Consider the following 14,270-nt stretch of genomic DNA (forward strand, 5'->3'; position numbering starts at 1 on the left):
GTGATGACACGTCAGGCATTTTACATATGCTGTATCAAATCCTCTAGCTGATGGAGGAAATGACGTAAGAGTCTAAATAACATTTCTAAGGTCACATTAACTGGTAACAAGACTTAAATCAATGTCTTTCTGGCTTTAAATCTTGTACTCTTTCTGCTATACCACAATAGCTATACCTGAAGACTGTAAAACTTCCCATGGCACACCAATCATCAGGAGTCAGATACAAAGTGAATCCTGGTTCTGAGGATACTTCTGGTATCAGCTTATATCAGCTCGTCTCATCAAGTTCTATGCCTCACTCCAAAGCTAGCTGCCACACTGAAACAGGTATGTCATCTGGGGGTGATCAGAGGAGAAAAATTGGCCTGTGGGTCCCAGCTCTAGGGAGCTGCATATAATTTAGAGATTAGGTCCCCCAGGCACTTTGGAGATGGACACCCTTTCCCACCACCATTTTATTCCCAACCTCTAATACTCCTCCACCCCACCCCTGCTATGATCATTTTGAGGGTGCAGAGTCTGTCTGACCATCTTTGTCCCTCAGCACCAGGCACAGGGCTTGGTCCTTAAGCATTTAATGTTACAGTAGAAACAATTCTAGTAGATTGCTCTTCACTTCGTCTTACTTACTGGTCCTAATACTCTAATTATTTGTTATCCAATTAAGTAACTTAAATAATCAGAACACACTTGGTGGAATAATGAACATTATCATAATTTTTTAAAATTTCAATGAATATTCAAGTTGGGAGTTTATACACAAGTACACCCAATCATCCCAAATCCGGAGCCAAACAAGGACCTGATGTTATTCTTTCTTAAGAAATTCCTACTTGCAGCTTCTAGAATGTGCCAAGGCCCCAGCCAGAGGAAAAAAGGCTCTCAGTTTCTGGCTCTATTCCTGCCACACCAACCATTAGCTAATCCCAAACTCATATTTTCCGGTGTAGACATCAGGTCAGAGTGCGTATTATATTTCCTATGCAGATCTATACAATAATCTACTCTAGACCCCCTCAAAATAAATTTAAAAATAACCAAATTTGGAATATATCTTCTTTAGTTGTCATATTACTTCAAAGTTTAAAAACAGAATTGTTATTGTTTCTTCATTACATATCTCTTAATACCAACAATGAAACATTTTAAAACAAAATGACAGCGATTCTTTGAAGAAATTAAAAATAAAAACTCTCTCTCAAAACTTTCCAAAAAACTCCCTTGATAATCTTGAGGATTCAGCTCCCTATGAAAAGATTAATAGTAATAATCTTAGTGCAATTAGATACCAATTTGTTCATAAATTCCCTATTTAGCACTTTATTAATTCCACAGATACTTACTGGAGACCTTCTATGTGCAAGAGCCAGGTGTTTAAAAAACCCACTAAATAAACATTAATTAATAGAGCATCTAGCCTAAGGTTACAATCATGACCTTGCTCCAGCCCTTCTTTACCTATGTTACCTCAAGCAAATCCTTCCCGTTTCCATCTCAGACTCTTTGTCAGTGAGAGGGTAGTGAGGAGCCCAGAATCCCAGGACTACTATGAGGGGGAACTCAAACACCTAATCCAGGGGCTACCAGAGCCCCTGGCAAAGTCAGTCCACAATACACAGGCGTTCCCAAGCATCTATTTCTCATGAGGTGAGCACTGGGCCAACACCTGGTCATCTACCCCTAACTTGTGGCAGGGAAGAATGACACACTAGTAAGTCAATGTCACATCATAAATGTAAAGCCTGGAAAATAGGCATTACTGAAGCACCCAGAGAATGAATGGTGCTGTTGCTGACTTTTGAAAGAGCCAGGCTAGGAAAGGGGAAGGAGAAGAGAGGCTGGGTGCAGGGTATCACAGAACACCAACTTGGAGCTGGGCAGGTAAGTTTTAGAGACAGAGGCAGGAAACTGATTGACACTGAGGGCCTGTGAACACCAGCATAAGGCACTTGACCAGCTTCTGTGAGCCGAGGGGACAGTCTCTAACTCCTCAAGACACAGTGTCTAGAAGGGAAGCTTCTTTAAATACAAAGCTAAACAGCAATCACTGTTATAGCCAAAGGAGGGAATAAGTGACCACACAAAACAGGATTAAAAGAAGCCAAAGGAAGGGCACAAACATTCACTGAACTAAACTACTCATCGAGCTCTGCTCTAGGCACTTTAACAGGACATTCCATTCTGAGAATCACTTAAATTCTTTATTTGAAAGACGAAGAAACCAGAGCTGGCAGACCTGTGCCCTGCCTAGGATCAGCTGGGAAGTTGGCTGCACTCCAAGGTTGGTGCTGTCACTTAGAAGAGCCTGGCTAACACACTCAGGTAACTCTGGCTAGCCAGGATTTCACTGGCCAGGACCTGCCAGGCACTGCAACCCCACCATGCCCGAGAGCAGGGTGATGTGAGAGTTCTAGAGGAGGTCACCCAGACCCCTCAACATCCTGACTGAAGGACTGTGCATGTGGCCTCAAGAGGCAGGATTCTAAAAGTTCTACGCCACCATGTAGCCAGATGAACAAGTCCTCGTGTGCCCAGACTCCCCCTCTGAAGAACTGCCATGGTTCCCTCTCAGCCCTCACACCCCTGCCCCATCCACGTTCTGAAACACAACTGTTCTTGTTTTCAAGGACTTTCCTCAGCAGCAGGAAGAAAAGGAGACAGAATGGTGTGCTCAGAAAGAACCATAGGACTTAGAAAGAGCTGAAGAAAATAGAAATGGTGGAGGAGCAGACTCAGAACTTAAGACAGAGTCACAGGGGGATAAAATTTAGGAGACATATGCTGGGAAAACCCAACAACATGGCATACTGAATGTTCTTCAAGGTAAGCACTCAGACAAGGAAGGATAAGAGAGGCAGAGTCAAGAAGTGGCAGGAGAGGCCAAAAGAGACGACCAGGCTTGGCAGCCACGGTCCCTGGGCTGGTAAGACCTTACTACATAGATTAGCTTAACCTAGGACTTAGCCAACTTCTGAAAGGAGCTAAGGAAGGAATGACACCCTTTTGCTTCTCTGACACAGGGCGAGTTTACACATCTTTGTAGCTCCCTAAAAGAAACACAAATGAAGCCAACCTGCACGCCGGCTGTGCTGCCTGACCACATGTGCCTTCATGCTGTGCTTGGAGGTGAAGAGTCTATTACAGCTGGAGACTGGGCAACGGCTTTTTGGAGCAACCACATCCTGCAGGTGTTTCTTGGAGTGAATGTACAGACTGCTACGAGCAGAGAACCTGGCACAGCACCCTGGAACAAAAAGAATGGTGTGTGTTAAACCTAGAGATTACCAAGGAACCAATGCTGACAATTTCCTCATCATATCAGAATCATAAGACAATGCATGTCCATGTTTAGGCCGCTGGCAAGGGCCTAAACACCAATACCCATTGGAGCAGCATCTTATATTAAATTTGAAAGCAAACTCTGTTTTTAAAAGGAGATTTGAAGTTCCACATCATTTGTGTACAAGATGTGTGACCTTGGACAAGTTAACTCTGAGCCAGTTTCTTCATCCATTATGCAGGGCTGCTGGAAAGATTAAGTTAAATTAAGTGTTAAACAACTCCTTAAATATTCAAGTACTAAAAATTTATACTAATCATCTCTATTAATCATCTCTACTACTATAAAAACAACCATAATCCTGTGACATTTAAGGTTAGAAGCTATCTCAACAGATCTCCAAGACCAATTCCTCTCATTTTACCACTGAGAAATTGATGTCAGAGGGACCGAGCAAATGGCACTAAGTTGGAGACACAAGCCTGGAGCTGGCACTGCCTTGTTAACTACTCAACTGCTTAACTAGTCAGTAAGATCACAGACCTGCAACACAGGGTCAGAGGAAAAACGAGACATTAAAAAATACAGCCACCTTCCTTCATGCCCTGATTTTCCACTGCTGGAGCTCTACACCACAGGGACAGAAGGGGGAGTGGGGTTTCTGGCAGCTCATGACCTGGTAGGGACATGTAACAAGTAGCTGTCATAATAAAGGGCAGAATAAACCCAGCTCTAGTGCCATGATGCGTGGTGAAGCAGAGGAAATGGTACACCTCCTGAGAGGATAGAGAAAAGGTTTCAGGAGGCAGGTAGCACATGAGGTTACTGGGCCTCAGCAAGTGGTAGGGGCAGCCGCAGCAAAGCAAAGGGCAACCAGGCCAAGGGAGCTGCCAAGCTGTATGGATGCCACAAAGGGCAGCGGGCCAGCTGGATCCCAACTCTCCCTAGGCCCCCGGCTAGCATGCGGCCTTAAATCCTTTCGGAACCTCCCTTTTCTTTTCTGTAAGTAGGACTAACACCAGCCTCACAGGAGTTACGAGACTAAAGAAGCCAATGCCGACCTACAGAGTGCTCACACAGTGCCTGACAAAGTGGAAATGAGCATCATTACACTGTAGCTACGTTCTGAGTGGTGAGGTGCAGCTGCTGGGATCCAGGCAGGAAGGCGAGCTATTATAGGAAAAGAAGCTATAAAGACGATAGGATATGGCCAGATGAGTTAGGGTTTTGGCTGTCTCTGAGAGGAGTTTTGAACTTATTTCATTTTCAAACAAAGCTTCAATCTTGTTTCCCAGTCAGGCTCATGATAGGACATTTGGAAAACACAATACAGAAAACAGATGCTGTAGGTCTCACCCCCAGGCGCCCTGTCTCTGATGCCTGCTGTGTTCCACATGGTGCATGGGAATACCCTCTATCTGCCATGTCCCTGACCCCATTTTCCAGCGGGAAGGCCTCAGCACAGATTTCTAGAGGCAGTTCACAGAGCAGAGGTACTGAATACACTTTTCAATCAAACTGCTTTCCCAAGGACACAGGTCAACCACAATGGGGATGTCTGCTACACTCTCACCAGCACTGAGTTTCCTTTTTTTTTTTTAATCCTCACCCTAGGATATTTTTCCCACTGCTTTTCAGAGAAAGTGGAAAGGAGAGAGAGAGAGATAGAAACATTGATATGAAAGACACACATCGATTGGTTGCCTCCCACATGTGGTGCTGGGGGCTGGGGATTGAGTCAAGGTGTGCCCTTGACCGAAATCAAACCCGAGACCCTTCAGTCCACAGGCCAATGCTCTAACTACTAAGCCAAACAGGCTAGGGCATGAGTTTCCATTTTTAAAATATTTGCTAATCCAAAAAGGAACAAAATATATTTCATTTTAATTTGTATCTCCTTTGATAACCAGGACTGTAACTATTTTCTCATGTGTTAATGGTTTTCTTTCCTAATTACAACATTATCTTCTGAGACTTGTGTCAGATCTATACAAATCAAAGATATTCATAAACAGCCATCCACCTTTAAACCAAGTCACCTCACCCACAGGAGGGGCGAAGCAGTCCCTCAATGACAACCTTCCCTCCAAATCCCCAACTCCACAGGCATCTGCTCAGCTCGCATCATCATGCATAGTGATCACACAAACATCTACCAACCTTGACTCCCTGTGACACTCTGCCACATCAGACAAGGTAACCTACTCCATCACATGTACCCTAGAAAAGCTCCCATCCCGTCCATGTTGTCCTCGCTCCCCCACCTGCCCTCCCTCATACATGCTCGCTGCCGATGGCTCTCTATCCTCTCCCCCTCTTCCTGTTGCCGTGGAAAAGGCGTGTAGTGGTTGTTTCTTAACTTTTTATTATGGAACATCTACAAAAGCAGAGAAAATGGCATCATCATCCAGACTCAAGAATGATCAACTCTTACCCAATCCGAAAGTGGGCTCTGGGATCCTTCTACCAAGCTCCTGCCTTTACCGCCGCTCCCCGAGAAGAGCAGTCTCAACCAGCCAAAGCCCCATCTCCCCTCTCCATTATCTGCATCTCCCTACTTATACCATAGCCAGCAACTGCCCTCTCTTCTTTCCTTCAACCACCTATAGAAAGGGACAGACAGCGCAAGCATCTCCAGCCTCACCCTAGCCCACCTCTCAGGCACCAGAGCAGAGCTCTGCCCCAGCTACTCCACTGAACTTCAAACCTCGCTCCATAAGCAGGGAGATAGAGGAGCCCCACAAATTCCTCACCAACCCACTGCACCTCAGCACTCGGGACTGACTCCCGTCCTTTCCCAAACATCCTCCTCTCTTGGTCTCAGTGCCATTAACTCTACCACTCTTGCCAGTACTTCGTAGGCTCCTCCCAGGGTCCTCTTCTACTTTTTCACCTGAATTTGTGGCAGTACCCAGGGTTTTGTTCTAGGCCTTCCTTGGTTAATAGCAGCCATAACAACAGCAGTAGGTGACCTTTTCTGACGGTTTATATGTGCCCTAATTAAACTTATTAACTAATCAAACCCTCACAACAACTCCATGAGGTTTTATTACCACTTTGCAGATGAGAAAAAGAGGCAGTGAAAGCTTGAGCAGCTTGTCCAAAGTCACAGAGCCACTTAAGGGCAGACCTGGGGTTTGAACCTAGCAGTCACACTCTTAATCACTACACCTCTCTTCGATATACAGATGATCCTTGAACAATGCAGGGTTAGGTGAGCTGACCTCCTACCCAGTTAAAAATCCATGTAAGACTACAGTCAGCTCTCCAAGTATGCATATTCCCACCCACAGAGTTGACCCTTGAACAACATGGGTTTGAACTGCGTTGGTCAACTGAACTGCAGTCAACTGAAAAAAATCTGCATGTAACTGGACTCGCGCAGTTCAAACCCATGTTGTTAAGGGGCAAATGTACACTGTTCCTTTAGAGTTACATCCATTCCCATGGTTTAAATGATTCCTGGTGTGCTGCCTGCCTCACTCTAGCCCACCTACTCACCAAGCCCCAGCAGTACAGTGCCCTGCCCTCTGAGCATCTGCGTTTGGAAGCCCATGGGTACCTAAAATGCACCATGTGCAGATGGAACTCCTCTTCCTCCGACCACCTGTATTCCCCTCTAAACTGAGACACTAACCCCAACTACTGCCTCTCCCACAACCCCATCTTCCAATTCCCTCACCAAGCACTGTTAATTCTAACTCCTATCTCTTCTGTCAATGCCTCTCTCCCTGCCTGCCGCCAAACCCCAGTCCAGGCACCAGACCGTCTCTCCAGGAAACCAGACTGAGCCTAAACTCAAATATGAATCCATCACCCCCCTCCCCCACACTCAAGAGCCTGCTGCTCTTATAGCACTGGTCCTCCTCGTGCTGGCCTACCTGCCATTCCCACCCCTGACAAGCTCTTCCTCACTCTTCAGCTGACTAGGAGGCCATTCCCATGCCCTAGAAACAGTCTGGGTGACCTCCTTTGTGCCCCCAAAGCACCCTGCATGTTACCTATCTACCTGCCATACCCCAACTGGGCTCTGATGAAGAGAACTATGTCTTGGTTATACCATCTCTGTTACATTCATTACCTTGTAGGAACTGGTCTCAGCTTCAAATGGGCCTTTATTAACCCTTTTCCAGATAAGGAAACTGAGACCCAGAGAAACTTGCCTGAGGTCTCCAACTTAGGGAAGGGTAGAGCCAGGACTCAAATTCACAACTGTAAACTGACCTAACTCTGCCACTCCCTAGTGCCTCTGCAGCAAGCACTAGAGTAAAGCCAGCAGGGCCAAGCCACACAGAAGACTCTTGGTGAATGAATCATACCTTTGGTGTTTTAGAGAGGGAAAAAACACCCTAATACAGTACTACCTTTTTAGAAAGCCAGCCTAGCTTTACTGCTAATTGAAGCATGAGTAGCATCCACTTACAGAATCCATGGTATGTGCCAGATGCCGAAACAGGCATTTTTCACATTACTTCACCTAATCCTCACAACCACCAAATTAAACAGGTAACTAACTAGAGCCACAGATCTAGTGAGTGCAATGCAAGGCCAACAGTCAAACCAGGTGTGATTCGATTCTGTTCTTTCCAATACAATGCTCCTAAGATAGAGCAATCAACTAAAAACCAAGTAAATCTAACACTACAACTTAACACTCACCTTGTCTTTAAGCAACTAAAACTTCCCTTTAAAATTACAACACCGATGTGGACGTTGTGCTAGTTTACAGCTCAAAGTAACGTATTAAAATCTACCTTCCACAGGACACTCGAATGGCTTTGTGCCCAGGTGGGTGATGCTGTGACCTTTCAGGTGCTCTGCTCTCGTGAATGACTTCCCACAGCCTTCAACAGGGCAGGTAAACCTCCGATCATCATCATGTTTCCTGCCAGAACAGAAAAACATGACACTGATTACTCACACAACCGGGAGGCACCAGGTCTCAGAGATAATTCTTTGTTTAAAATTCTGCAGAATATACCACACTACAAACTCTTCACATTAAAAAAAAAAAAAAAAAAAAAAAAAAAATCAAATCAGTACATTTCAGAAAATCTTGTCTCTATAGCCCACATGGGCAGATTTGCAGTTTAGCCACCCTGTAGTTAGAAATTCCACTTTAATGACCTAGCTGACCCCAGAGTTAGACAGATAAAAATCAGTGCTGCTTCAGTCTAGAAACAGCTGAGTCCCAATGGATCAATAAAGCTACTTCCACTGTTTAGTACTCTCAATAATAAACAAGCTTTCCAACCTACAGAGGGCAATGAGAAGTGTGCAGAGAAAATCTGCAATGCTAAAAGGACCTCAAGCCCATGCATAAACAATGTCTTTTCCTGAGAAACATTTTTATATTAAACTCCTCAAACCCCAGCTGTGCAAGCATGGACAAACCACCCAACCTCGAGTGACACTGCAAAACAGAGAATAAGAACATCAGAGTCAGAGTTGTGAAGATTAAATGAGATACACAGAAGTGCTAAGCATCACCTTCATGTAGGCTAAGCCCTCCAAGCCATCATTATCACCATGGAAATTTTGTTTTCACATGAGGAAAGCTTATTTTACATGTTGATTTTCTTAAAAATATAGAATTGTACATAAAGGGTACAAAGTAAATTTAAAAACAAGTATACACAGAAAAAACTGACTTTAGGTGATCAGATTCTCAGTGGTTTTCTTCTTATAGCTTTCTGAATTTTCCAAATATCTACACTGGACTTTCCTTATAACTTAAAAAAAAAATCTGCAGATAATTTACCCATAAGCTTCTGCTAATAAAAAGCATTCAGTTTCAAAACTTAAAATTTAACCAAAATATAGAGATTACCTTTTGTGCCTCAGGAGTTTAGACATGCTGGTAAAGGTCCAGCCACAACTGTCAGAGTCACAAATAAAAGGTCTTTCACCTTAGAAAAGAAAAAGTTATGCCACGTAATTATAAATGCAAACTACCACAAAGACAAATCTTGGGTACAAATGACACTGTATTCTTTAGCTCATTACCTGTATGACTTCTCAGGTGTATTTTCAGGCGACAGGCTTTGTCGTACTGTTTGCTGCAGCCAGGAAAGGAGCAAGAAAAGAGCTCCTGTTCTCTGAAGTGGGCACGGTTATGGGAAAACAGAGCACTAACCGTGATGAAGGTCTTCTCGCAGCCTAAACAAAGAAAACACAAACCTGCTCACTGGTGTAGAAAAATTACAGAAGACAGCTACACTACCAATCTTCTAGGAAACTACTGGTACTGAAGCAGACAAGGAAATGATTCAGAAGCACCTCTACAGTTACTACCATTGACATCTGGCTTTGTAATAGCTAAAACAGGGGTGGCTACGGGCAGCCAACAAACACACACAAACCACCTGTTTTGATGTGACTTAAGAGATGAAGGACCTGATCAAGGGAAAGTCCTCCAATCACAGCCATCTGCTCCAGTTCTGTGGCACAGATGATGCATATATTTTGTGAACTCAAATGTCAATGCTGCCAGTATGAGACTCAAGAAAATTCAATGAGATAAATTAGATGCTAAGGAACAACACTTTTGTCTGTTGAGCTTGGAAAGGCCACAAACCATCATACCTGAGACTTTTTAACCCCTTGGGGTGATGCTACATCCTTTACACTTATAAATGTCCTCCCTGACATCCTCTGCAATGGGCAGCCCCCACCTCTGTCACCTGGCTTCTTTTTTTCCTGTTGCCCATTTCCTGAAGGCTCTCTGTTCTGTTAAAGCTTACTGGAGTCATCTTCACTCACATGGTCTTTTCCATCACTTCCATCTTCAGCCCCCAGTTGAGCCACCAGCCAAAGAAGCCTACCTGAGCAACTCCCAGACTTTCCACACCAATAGTTCTCCTTTGACCAAAATATCCAGTGCTCAAATAGGGTGGAAAATACCAGGCTGCAAGATGCTTATCAGATGTCTTCATAGCAGCTCTTCTCAGAGCCTTTAACACACTACCACAGTGCCTGTAAACCACCCAGCAGATACGTACTGCACAGCTCCACATGAAAGTACTGGCCCGAGGAACCCTATTCTTCCTGGCAACACTGAACTGGGAAAATCAACCTCTCTAAATGCCCTATAATCATCCTCTTTGCCATAAATCTACACACACACACACACACACACACACACACCACCTTTCCCTGTTTGGGGCTTTAGTGAAGTCATACACTTGGTCAGGTAAATATGAAGATGCTGAATCTCTACCTACATAAGAATGAACCACCCTTCTCAAATCGACAACTCAGCCCTTTATTCTGCCTCTGCATCTAGAGCTTCCTCACCATTCCCACTATTACTACCTAGACCAGCCCTAAGGAAACTCGTATCTGGAACATTTCTTGGGGCTTCACTGATCCCTCTCCTGCTTCTACCCCATCTCGAACACCGAAACCCTGGTGATCACCTAGCTCAAAACTTCAAGGAAGACCTCACACTATAAAGCAGGCTGGATTCCCAATTTTCCTAGTATTATACTCAGAATCATGCTCTCTTTGTATTTTACTAGGAAGCAGTCTTTAAGCCACTGTCAGATTCTCAGGGTGTACAACTGAAAAAGGTTTCCAATCAGTGGCCTAAAGCCATATTCTTCTCCTCGAAGAGGGACACACAAAACAATCTACAGCATGTGGGAAGAAAACTCTAGAGACTCTTGTTTTTCATTTCACTCTTTCAAAATCCCTATACTTGAATATATTTTATAACGTATACATTAAGAGAGCACTAAATATATACATGTCAGTACACACATGGGGCCCATGCTAGGTGCACGCTTGCCTTTTTGTTTTAATGAACTGGCGGTGGAAGGTCCTTCACCCTATCTTGGCCCTCACCACAGCCCACATTCCCTGTCGTTGCTCTACAGTTTCATCCACCAGTGATGTCTCCTACCCTATTCCCCCCAAACCAACTCCCTCCCAAGAAGGAATGTTCTCAACCTCCCTGGAGGCACTATCTTAGAGCACCTACACCTGCCTATCCCGGTGAAGAGTTCATTGAGTTCATTGTGTTGAAATGAAGCTATCTCCCCACCACTGTAGGCAATCACTGTGGAGAAAGAACCACCACTGGATTTCTTTCCCACAATGCTCAGCCTCAGTCACTTTATCTATAAAATGAGGACAATTTTAAGAACTTGACAAAACTGTCTAGTCCAAAGAACGGTATAAAAGGCACAGAATCTGTGCTACACCATTTAAAGGTGCTACATCTAGCCACTCATCCGTGTTCCTCCAGCACCGTGTGCGCGCCCAACAAATATCTGAGGGGTGAATATTTCTAAATGATGAGACCGAGGAAAATAAAGGCCTGTCTCACAACAAATCTCTGAGAAGATGAGTTATTTCTTTCACTAATCAGAAGAACCTTCAGAGAGACCTGTTGCAACCACCACGGGGAAGGACAACTGTGATTACTTGCGGTACCTCGCTGTCGTAATCCCCACAGTAATGCAGGGCTCAGGTACCCTGGGAAGACGCAAACACCAAACATAGGAGCGCTTCCGTTCCCGCCCCTCATACTTGGCCCACCAAGTTTAAATCCTGCCCAACCCAGCCACCACACCCACTATGAGCGACTGGGTTTGGACCTGGAGCCAAGGAACCCCGACCCCGCCGCAGCCCGCCCGCAGGCCCTGGGTTACCAGGAAAGTCACACTTGTAGGGCCTCTCCGGCTCGAAGTGGCTGCGCTGGTGGGAGCTGAGCTTGGCCTGCGTGGGGAAGCGCTCCGCGCACACCTCGCACTTGAACAAGTTCTCCTGCTCGTGGCCCTTCATGTGCGCCTTGAGGTTGTACACCGTGGTGAACTTCTTGCCGCAGCCCCCCACCGGGCAGCCGAAAGGCCGCAGCTTGTCGTGCGACTGCAGGTGCCGCTTGAGCTTATAGGAGGTGGTGAAGGCCCAGCCGCAGCCGTCCAGGGGGCACTTGAAGGGCCGCCGGCCCTGGCTGCTGCCGTGCGTCAGCAGGTGCACCTTCAGCTGGTGCTTCTTGGCGAAGGAGAGCGCGCACTGAGGCTCGGGGCAGCGGTAGCCGAGCGTGCCGGGGGCCGGGGGACCGCGGCGGCCCTCGGCCCGGCTCGCGGCCTCCTCGCCCCGCTGCGCGGGCGGGCCCCGGGGCGGCGGGCCAGGGGGCGGTGGCTGCGCGGCGGCCAGAGTGAAGACGCCGTGGTCGAAGCGCACCAGCAAGTCCTGGCTGCCTACGGTGACGGCGTTCGCGAGGGCCGCGCCGGGGGCGGCGGCAGCGCCGCTGGAGCCCTGCTGGGGCCGGCCGGCAGGACTCGAGTCGGCGCCGGACTCAGCCTCCCGCCGCCCGGAGGCCTCGGCCGCGCCGCCGCGCGGCACTTCTAGCAGCACCACGAAAGAGTCGCCGCCGTCCTCAAGGGGCGGCGGGCTCGGCCCGGGGCCCGCCGCTGCCGCCGCCGCAGCCCGGGCCTCCCCTCGCCGCGGCCCCGACCCGCCATCTTCGGGACCACGCAGCAGCAGCAGGCGGCGGCGCGCAGAGCCGGGGCTGGGTGGTGGTCCCGGGCCTCGGCGGAGTCGGCCAGGGCCGCCGCCGCCGCCATGTTGGGCTCCGCGCGGGGTCGGGGCTGCGAGCAGCGCAGGGAGATCCATCTTGGGCCCAGCAGGGGCGTCGTAGCCGCACCTCGGAGGAAGCGCGGTCCGCCCCGCCCAGGCGTGCGCGACGCTGTGCGACGGCCACGGCGAGTCGGCGCTAAAGCCCGGCGCGGAGGCGGGCCCGGAGCCGCGCGTGCGCGTGAGCCGCGGGGCGGGGCGTGTGGCCCGCTGGCCGCGCCGTGTCCGCTGCTCGCGCGCCGCCCCCGGGACCCGGGCAGGTCCTCTACCTCGGGAGCTACGGCTTCCTTGCGGGGGCCTAGGCTAGCCTGACTCACAGCAGTCCTCATTCATCTGGGTAATGGGTTAACAGTGGCAGCCGCCAACCTTCACGCTCGCAGTGTGAGAAAACCTAGGCACAGGGAGATCGAGTCCCTTGCCAGAGATCGCACAGCCGGGACCTGGGAGAGCCGGGGCTGGGACACTTAGTTCCTGGCGCTGAGCCTGAACTCCTCCTCGGGCAGCTGGCCAAACTGCGAGCAGACCCTCCACTGGCCTTTGGCCACAGGCCTCGCTTGCAGAGTCCGTTCCTGGAACCTCCCTGATCAGACCCCCGCTGACGCTTACAAGTCGAGTAAACTTCCCACAGCCTCAGCCGTAGCCCTGTTACTCACTGTTGCCTCAACTCAGCCGTGACCCTGCCTCCTTCCCCACACGCCTGCATCTGCAAATCCAATCTGGAGTCCCTCCGCTTTTCATGTCACCCCCGCCCTGATCCAAACTCCTATTTCACTGCTAGGTTCTTAGGAAAATATCTCCGTACCAGGTTCTCAGCCTCCATCCACCACTCAATCTATTCTCTACAGGACAGACTTTTGTGATCTTCCAAAAATGCAAATCTAATTAGCTCTCCTCCGTGCTCCCAGTTTCTCTGATGGCCTTGCTGGTATTCCCCCCCCCCCCCAATACACACCTCTTTGCCTTCATTTCTCACGCGTTAGCCCTCACTCTACAATATCACTGCCCCAACAGGCCAAGCTCCTTCCAGCCTCAGAGGCTTTGCACAGCTGGTCTCCGATTCTTCTGGGAAGTCTTAGCTGCCTTCTGATTCAAAGTACACCCTCACTCAGACCCTTATTCTCCACCTCCCCCTTTGTTTCTCCTTATAGCTCTTAGTTGCATTGTGGTGCTTTGGGTTTTTGTTGTTGTTGTTCTGTCTCTTTCCCTGATAATTCATTGTCTGTGTCTCCTCTAGAATGTAGACGCCTTGAGGACAGGAACTGTGTCAGTTCCTTTCAGATCTGTATGCCCAGAGGGTAGCAGCAAAGACTCTCAGTAAATACATATTGAACAGATGAATGGTTTACTATGAAAAGTGCTTTAAAAATAATGTACATCAATAATATTGAAAATAGTAGGAAATATC

General features: G+C 47.8%; 1 protein-coding gene across 6 annotated transcripts in view; it reads right to left on the reverse strand.

The window, feature by feature from the left end:
• The window catches only part of ZXDC (ZXD family zinc finger C), a 31,839-nt gene extending 18,867 nt beyond the window's left edge, over positions 1-12,972 (reverse strand). For 5 of the 6 annotated variants that reach the window (XM_081149939.1, XM_081149935.1, XM_081149934.1 and 2 more), the window contains exons 1-5: positions 11,938-12,972; positions 9,290-9,442; positions 9,114-9,192; positions 8,038-8,168; positions 3,077-3,247 (exon numbers count right to left, since the gene is read on the reverse strand). In XM_081149939.1, coding sequence (XP_081006065.1) covers positions 3,077-3,247; positions 8,038-8,168; positions 9,114-9,192; positions 9,290-9,442; positions 11,938-12,904 — 1,501 coding nt within the window. In that variant the 5' untranslated portion in view covers positions 12,905-12,972. The remainder of the gene's footprint in view (positions 1-3,076; positions 3,248-8,037; positions 8,169-9,113; positions 9,193-9,289; positions 9,443-11,937) is intronic. The other variant, XM_081149937.1, reaches the window with a different exon arrangement.
• Positions 12,973-14,270: the final 1,298 nt, after the last annotated feature.

The sequence above is a fragment of the Miniopterus schreibersii genome (genome assembly GCF_964146895.1).
Source record: "Miniopterus schreibersii genome assembly, chromosome: 10".
Classification (NCBI taxonomy): Eukaryota; Metazoa; Chordata; class Mammalia; order Chiroptera; family Miniopteridae; genus Miniopterus; species Miniopterus schreibersii.